At 41.4% G+C, this 8,830-nt stretch overlaps 1 protein-coding gene across 1 annotated transcript; it reads right to left on the bottom strand.

Annotated features, from left to right (window-relative positions):
• Window positions 1-1,158: 1,158 nt before the first annotated feature.
• LOC136776176 (uncharacterized) lies at window positions 1,159-2,673 on the bottom strand. Its single transcript, XM_066731555.1, has 4 exons — window positions 2,508-2,673; window positions 2,000-2,243; window positions 1,745-1,911; window positions 1,159-1,631 (listed from the first exon to the last, which is right to left on the bottom strand). Exons 1-4 carry the CDS (start codon window positions 2,671-2,673, stop codon window positions 1,159-1,161), a joined length of 1,050 nt encoding a protein of 349 aa, XP_066587652.1.
• Window positions 2,674-8,830: the final 6,157 nt, after the last annotated feature.

Raw genomic sequence — 8,830 nt, 5'->3', positions numbered from 1 at the left:
TAGTAAAGTGATCAATCATTCCTCTCATCTGCCTTAATCTTCCTATAGTTAAATAATTTTTGTAGATATTCTTATTCCTGTTACAATAAATATAAAACTATTAATTTTTTGAGGAAATTATCATTCGAGGTAATGTTGAATCGAGGTTATGGTTTTCGATGTATTAACTTCGACGTATTGTTTTTCGAAGTAATAATTTCGAAGTAACGTCGCGACATCATTTTTTCGAGGTAATTATCATTCGAGGTAATGTTGAATCGAGGTTATGGTTTTCGAGGTATTAAGTTCGACGTATTGTTCTTCGAGGTAATAATTTTGAGGTAACATCGCGAAATCCCTAAGACATTATCGATCTCTTTGTGTGCTACCTTGTAGATCACCGGCGACAATCTCCTTTCCGCTTGGCGGATTGGAGCATGACCCTGGAAATCTGTGGTGTTTGACAAGGGTAGTCGCCGGAACCGGTCCAACAATCTTGGGGATGTTCTCGTTTAAAAACTTCTCTAATACCGCGTGTTGCTCACTGTTCATTTCAGCGAAAGCGAAACACGAAGAAACGCGTGTCTCATTCGAGCTCCCGGCGTTTATTTTCGCGAATTTCAAATTTACTCGGTCGCGCGTTTGCCATAATTCGCGCGAAATATTAAAAATAACTCCGAATAATCGGAGAAAATCCATACCTAGGACACAATCGTAGTCTAAAACCGGTACCACGCGAAAGTACATTACTTTCTTCGTTCTTTCTAACTCTAATTCCAGCGCAATAACCCCAATTATCCGTGTTTCTGTACCATCGGCAGTACGCATGACTTTATCTTACGACCTATCAATCTTCGCTTGGATTATTTCCAGCGTTCGATGTCCGAGGTACAATCGCGATGCTCCCGTATCTATTAGCGCAGGAAAAATTCGTCCAAATAATTCTAACTGCAAATAATAGCGGCCATCGGTATTCGGTTGATTAGGGAACGCATCACTCCGTACGCAGCGACGAGCTCGGAATATGACGTTTCCTCTCCTCCCTACCTGGCCAAGAGTCGCGATCCGATCCTTGGTTAGTAATTCGTCCAAGGCACACAGTTTGACCGATAAACTACTCGGTTCAAAATCGTTTACCGAATCATCGGGTTCGCTTTCTAGTGAAGGTCGTCTCCCTTTTTACGAGGTGAAACTGCAAACGCTCTTTTCACTAGATTCTTCGGCGCTAAGGTCCGGTCGCGACGGATTGGACTCGTCCTCCGAATTCGAGGTCGATGAGTCTCGCAAATCTATCGGTTCGCTTTCCGACGCGTAATATTCGTAATCCGTGTTACTCATTGATGAGTCCCTCCACGGTTCGGGGTCAGTAAATCGCACCGCCCTACCCGATGCACAAAGACTGTCAGCCGGGACCGCGCGAGCTTCCTCCGTGAGCTCTACTGCTCGTTTCTCGGATTTCTCGCATTTCCATAAATGTTGTTCAGCAGGCTTTGTCCTATTGTCGACGCGGACGTTGTCGGTGGCCACTGCACTTGAGTATAAGCTAACGCGGGTGTGGTCACAGATTGGGCGTTGGTCACAACCTGCGGTTATATCAGCACCTGCATCCCAGCGGATCGTTGAGTCCACCATGGCGCAGGCGTAATCGCGGCCTGAGTCAGTTCACGCGAAGGACACTCTCTCATATAGTGTCCTCTTCCACCACAACGATGACATATTGCTGTGTCGCGGAATTGACCTCCACGATCCGGATATCGCGACTGACCCGCTTTTTGTCCTCCTGGCGCTCGTGAAGAGGAGGTTGGTCTTCGCTGACCTTGTCTTTGAGCTGCAGCGATAGCACCTAGCTCATCTGACGAACTGCTACGGTGTCCGCTATGACTTGACGTCTCTTTTCTATCCCCCTTGTCGGAATGTCGTTGGGACGATCTCCTAGATGATTTCTTGGGAGATTCCCGTGAACTATCCGACCCTGAGCTAGAGTCGCTGGTCGATCCAGATAAGCGTCGTTTGGATTTACCGTGCTTTCTTCTCCTTGAACGCGATTTCTTTTTTTTTCGGCTCCTCATCGTCCGATCTCTTCGCGTTCTTGCCGATTGCGTCGCTTTCCTGCCTTTTCTCTGACTTTTTCTCACTTATTTCGAAAACCGTAGAGAGAGCTTCACGATTTTTACGCAACGATTTATCCTCCTCGCGCGTTTTCGTGTCTCCAGGCGGTGATTTATACGCCTTATCTATCTCCGCAGTCTCTTCTATTTCACGACCTATATCGCGCAAATTTTTGAGTGAATTAAAATTCGTACAAAAAATTCTACAACGGTAACTTAGACGTAGGTTTCGGTAAACCAGGTCCAGTTGAACCGAGACGGAAGGGGCCGGTCTAATTTCATTCAGATTCGACCGAATACGCACTAAATACGCTTTAATCGACTCGCCCTCCCTTTGTGTCTGTAGTCGTGCTTTCTCCCATTTCGCGACGTTATCCTCCTCATCTCTGAATTGACTGAGGAAGGCCTAGCAGAAGTCACGCCATGTTGAGCAGGAGCTGCCTCCAACCTTAAACCAGACTTTGGCTTCCCCACTCAACAAAACTGGGAGAGTTTCCATAATCTCGCTAAACGTTAGTTCGGAAACATTGCGGCAATGTTCTAAGTTCTCTATGAAATTCTCGGCGTCTTCAGCATCGTGATTCATAAATCGAATACCCCATTTCCGGAAGGCATCTATTACCCGCGTTCCTCTCCGGTTGAAGTATCATGAGCTAGACTCGTTCGATCTTTCCGAACTCGATGATTTATTTCGTGATCTGTATTTTGGGGATTGTCGACCAGTGCTGGTAACTCGTGGGAAATCCCTCTCCCCACCACGTCGACCAAGCTGGCACGCACACATGCATCCGTCATCCGTGAGAGATCTTTGCACCCCTAGCGGAGAAAACTGAACTATTAGGTGCCCACTTGCACTCCTAGCGAAGAAAAGCGAACTACTAGCTACCCACACTGCCATTTGGCATATCTGTGTTTCGGCTACCTTCGCTGGACGTCGATTCACTTCGGGTGCAAGCGAGAGCGGTATAGTTTCATCGGTACTCTCTTTCTAATTCTTATTTCATACTTCTCGGCTACTCGGATTCTCTTTCGACTGATCGTAAGGCTATCGGCTTCTTTCAACAAGTTTCGGTAGGATTCAGGAGCGAAAAGGAGCGCGACGTTGATTCTCGGACCTCTCAGTATATATAAAATACTGCGTTTACCCAACAATTCGAAGCAAATGGAAATCCTTTTCCTAAATAACTTCTTAATTGTTATAAAATGTTTATATGTAGCCATTAAATTATTAAATTTGGTAATAAATACAAAAATGCGTTCTTATAATAACAAATACTGAGTTGAGGTAAAATAAACTCAATGTTTTTGTATTAAACTGTTAATAAATGCATTATATACTTATTATTGAGTCTAATAAGTTAATGATTATTAAAAAAAAATTCGTTGTAAAAAAAAAATGAAAAAATATTAACCTCTGCCAAGAATCGAACCCGAGCCCGCCGCGTGATATACGGCAACCTTACCCTCTGCGCTACAGCAATCATTTGGTGGACCAAAGGCAAATAGGCCTTTTAAAGATTGACTACAATTCTTTCATTAACTCGTCATAAACAATCAAGAATTAGCTGCAATAATAAATACATTTATGTACACACCATTATTGCACTAAATTTATTATGTTTTTAATTTGAAGCATACATTTTGCATGTAAATAAGATAGTTTAAAGGTATCCAAGCAGTACTTTAAATACAAAACTATTCATATGCCCCATTATCATAAATTAATTAAGTAATATAATAAAATATGTTTCGTATGATCGAATAATATATGACAGTGGAGCATACGAATAGAGTTTTCTATTTAAAGTACTGCATGGCTACCCTTAAGCTATCGTATTTTCATGCAAAACGTATGCGTCAAATTAAAAACATAATAAATTTAGTGCAATAATGGTGTGTAAATAAATGTATTTATTATTGCAGCTAATTCTTGATTGTTTATGTCGATTTAATGAAAGAATTGTAGTCAGTCTTTAAAAGGCCTATTTGCCTTGGTCTACCAAATGATTGCTGCAGCGCAGACGGTAAGGTTGCCTTTTGTCACGCGGCGGGCTCGGGTTCGATTCTTGGCAGAGATTAATATTTTTTCATTTTTTTTTTACAACGAATTTTTTTTTAATAACCATTAACTTATTAGACTCAATAATAAATATAAAAATGCATTTATTAACAGATTAATACAAAAACATTGATTTTATTTTACCTCAACTCAGTATTTGTTATTATAAGAACGCATTTTTGTATTTATTACCAAATCTAATAATTTAATGGCTACATATAAACATTTTATAACAATTAAGAAGTTATTTAGGAAAAGGATTTCCATTTGCTTCTAATTGTTGGGTAAACGCAGCATTTTATATATACTATGAGGTCCGAGAATCAACGTCGCGCTCCTTTTCGCTCCTGAATCCTACCGAAACTTGTTGAAAGAAGCCGATAGCCTTACGGTCAGTCGAAAGAGAATCCGAGTAGCCGAGAAGTATGAAATAAGAATTAGAAAGAGAGGACCGATGAAACTATACCGCTCTCGCTTGCACCCGAAGTGAATCGACGTCCAGCGAAGGTAGCCGAAACACAGATATGCCAAATGGCAGTGTGGGTAGCTAGTTTCGCTTTTCTCCGCTAGGATTGCAAGTGGGCACCTAATAGTTCAGTTTTCTCCGCTAGGGGTGCAAAGATCTCTCACGGATGACGGATGCATGTGTGCGTGCTAGCTTGGTCGACGTGGTGGGGAGAGAGATTTCCCATGAGTTACCAGCACTGTTTTCGACGGCGGCTAGTCGCACCACTGTGTGTTCCCGACGAATCTCTAATAATTTCGCTGGACGGAGGTATCTCCTGTGCCCTTTCGACCGGTGTAGGCCCTTGCTCTCCTGCCGACTGATACGTGATAACTTACTGCACGATGCTGGCTAGCAATTCGGGTGGAACCGCTCCTAAAGCTGGATTTCCCGCTCCTATTGGCACATTTATTTCCCTAGAATACTCCGGGTTCGCTGGGGGAGGGTCGCGTGGTTCCGAAGACCGGTCATGAAGATCACGCCTCCGGAAGCTTGACCTGTTTGAATCTGATTCAAACGTAACTCCTGGTTTCGGTTTCGGCGTTAATTTGTCAAAATCGAGTCTCTACTCCCATCTGACATGGCTATTTGTCGCGACGCTCCCCCCCCCCCCCCCCCCCCGCGGGGTCTCAATTAATTCGCGAAACGCATCTTCCGATTGCTGACCTACTTTCGGGTTCGTTTTGGCGTTCGCTAATTCGTTATTGTTTGTATTACTCGCTCAAGGGGTTGCAAGCGGCTGAGGTGGAACAGCGGGGTTGAATAGTTTTACTTCATCCTCTCGCGGATTTCACTCAGCTGCCACTGGTCCGAAACTCTTGCGTAACCTATGACGCACAAATCGATCGCATAGTTGATCTTCTGAGCAAACGCGTGTATTCAGCCCCGCGTCAGTTAATGCTGTTATTAGTTTATTGCGCGGCATATATTTCGCATACCGTTGTAAATCGTTACATTCCGACAGTATTTCGAGATCGCGTACAGAAATTCCACTGCTAGTAGCACTCGATTTATCATAGCCCGAAATAATTCTCTATTCCCGATACTAACTGCCTAAAAAAAAAATATTTCTATTCCAACAACAACAAAAAATTCTATCTGCGGTAAGGGTGCAAGAAAATTTTTTTTTCCGCCACTCGCACTACTCAAAAAAAAAAGTATTCTCAAATCTTAAAAAAATATTCTCAAATCCCCCCCCCCCCCCCTAAAATAATTAGCACTCTACCACGCGTACGAGATTTCACTCCGTGGACCCCACGTTGGGCGCCAAATTATGATGCTACTGTCTATCCCGGAGGAGAGAGTAGACGGGGAGGGAGGGGTGATCCCTCACCGATCACCGATCGCGTTCGTGTCCCAATAGGCGACTCCATATAAGACTCGGGCGCCTTCCATGTGATATTAATTATAACACAAATATTTATTTGTACAGAGGAGGTTCTAACCTTCGTACGCGAATTTAAGGAATGAGGTGCTAATAATAATGATTCTCCGATTCCGGTTCAGTTCTTATTATTATAACTCTCCTATTCAGTATAATACAATGTTAGATATCACAGGTTTTAATTATGCTAACGCGAAGACCCTAATGTGGGCGCGGCCTAAGCTGTGCAAACGCGGTTTAAGTCACGAGAAGGTAGTAGCTAGCCTCGCGCTCGAGCAACTAGTCGGCGTTCGTGAAGGAATCTACCGAGTCGTGCGGTACTCCGCGCGCCACTGGTGGAGCCCTGAGCCAACTACCACGCGACGCCACGCGGATGAGTCCCTATTCTCGAGCGTGCGCGTTACTCGACGGTTATTCGTACTAAGTTCTCGCGTACTCGATTACAACAGCGACCCGGATTGTTTTGGTTCCAAATCTAAAGTTGCGAGTCCTCACGAAAATGTACTAAGTCCGCGGACTTCAACCGACTCAAGGGAACGATCACTTTAATCGTCAAACTAGTACAAACTTATATAATCGCGAAACACTCTTTTTATTCGCGCCTCTACACACTATAATATTCGCTTTAAAGGTCCGACAGAATGGCCACTCCGCTAGGTTGCCCGCTCACCCTTGACAGGTTAGCAGGGCCAGGGGTTTCCTATATGACCAATCGGTGCTACGAGCCCTAAAGCCCTAGCACACCACGGAACGTCACAGGTCTTCGCTACGCAACAAATATTTACCCTTATTTCTGCCTAAGGGTTGTCTCTCTCTCTCTCTCTCTCTCTTTAAGTGGATAAACTGTCTATTGTACTGTCCCACTATTAAGTCACACGTTTTGCTCCCTTAATTTCCCTATGGGGTTTAGTTGCAGCTATATTTAGTATCTAATCTCAGGCTATCATTTGAGATATAAATTTTGTCGATACTAATTGTTTCCTGGTTGGATTCTTGAGGATTTATTTGGCTTTTGATCCTAACCTCCAATTTGTTTGCCACCTATCTCTAACGATCAGCTGCCTGCGCATGCCCATATCTACAGTACGTTCTGCATTACGCCGCTCTACAGCACCTATACCACGTCAAGTGACTCCTTGCTACGCGGGTAAAGGACGATACGCAAGAGACATACACTGCCGGTCAAAAGTTTAAGACCACTTGAGAAATTTGGTTGAAAATCAGTCACTTTTTTAAACGTGTATAACTTCGTAATGAGCAAAGATACAATAAAATTCAAAAAACCGTTAGAATGCTGATAAAAATCTACATATAGTGGAATTAGCTCAATGCATGGAAAACGAGTAGTTATCAAATTACAATTAAATATAAATCTTGCTAAATTTAAAATTTTTTATTTTTCGTTACGTCAATTCAACTTTTTGTAGCACTTGCAATAATTATGGTAATTCTGTGAAACTTTGGTGACATAAAGTTCAAAGTTTCAGCTTTCATTTGAGCCATGAAACGTCACGATATTCATTGTATTTCCTTATTTTCATTACTTTTTTCTGAGTAATGTCGAGAAAAATTTTTGACCAAAAAACAGCTGCCCAAGCATTTGAAACAATTTCAGATTAAAGAATCCGTCGGTATTAAACGACCTATTCTACTTGTTACATATTGCACTTTTATGCAGTTAAAAGAAATATGATAATTGTAAATCTTAGAATTAATAAAATAGATTTGGTTAATCATTACTCTACTTTTGTTGATTTAATTTAAAAATTAATGGTGTTTTATGTTAATTGAATAAAAGTGCAATATGAAACAAGTAGAATAGGTCGTTTAATACCGACGGATTCTTCAATCTGAAATTGTTTCAAATGCTTGGGCAGCTGTTTTTTGGTCAAAAATTTTCACGACATTACTCAGAAAAAAGTTATGAAAATAAGGAAATACAATGAATATCGTGACGTTTGATGACTCAAATGAAAGCTGAAGCTTTGAACTTTATGTCACCAAAGTTTCACAGAATTACCATAATTATTGCAAGTGCTACAAAAAGTTGAATTGACGTAATGAAAAATTAAAAATTTTAAAGGACCCCGCACTAATCATATGGAAAATCGGTCCCGGTCAAATAAATTGGTTTTTACATATGTTGTAGCTTATTACCTACTGAACAAAAGATGTAAAGGGTACAAAGCTCAATAATGGATAGTTATCGAGTTATAACCAATCAAACATGTAAAATTCGGGCTGCCGAATAATCAAATCTCGGAAGGTATTGATTTTTTTGAAAAATGTTTTAAACAAAAATAGTAGGGTTTTACAAAATTGTTAATTAGTGATATTATTTAAGAATTTTGAAGAACCTTGAAGAACTCCGTGAACCGAAATCTTCCACAAAAACGGTTATTTTTTATTATATTCGTGTAGCTAAATTCGAGACGTTTTCAAAATATTTTTGATGAACCTTTTTCCTACTAAAACTTCTTGAGAATCAATATACACGATTTACCATTTCTGGTTATGAGCGTAGGTTATGTGTAGAGCGTTCTATTCCTATAGTTAGAGCCGCCAGGCGACTTATCCCCACTGCTACACCGCGGGCGATTTAGTGTTCTATCTGCAATCTGTAAGAAATCATATTGGTTTATATTGCTAGCGCAGACTTTGTCATTACTAAGCGTATCTATTCTAGCGTTATTGCTGTCGTATGCTATTACTTTCTGACGTTACTACGTTCGATATTGATATTATTGATATCGGATATCTGATATTTCTACGCAATTCGATAATAAAATATTATC

Source organism: Prorops nasuta, unplaced genomic scaffold (genome assembly GCF_024137725.1).
Source record: "Prorops nasuta isolate Cenicafe-Biocafe unplaced genomic scaffold, Cenicafe_Pnas_1.2 PNAS00009, whole genome shotgun sequence".
In the NCBI taxonomy this organism is placed as follows: domain Eukaryota; kingdom Metazoa; phylum Arthropoda; class Insecta; order Hymenoptera; family Bethylidae; genus Prorops; species Prorops nasuta.
This window is presented reverse-complemented; position numbering and strand designations above follow the sequence as displayed.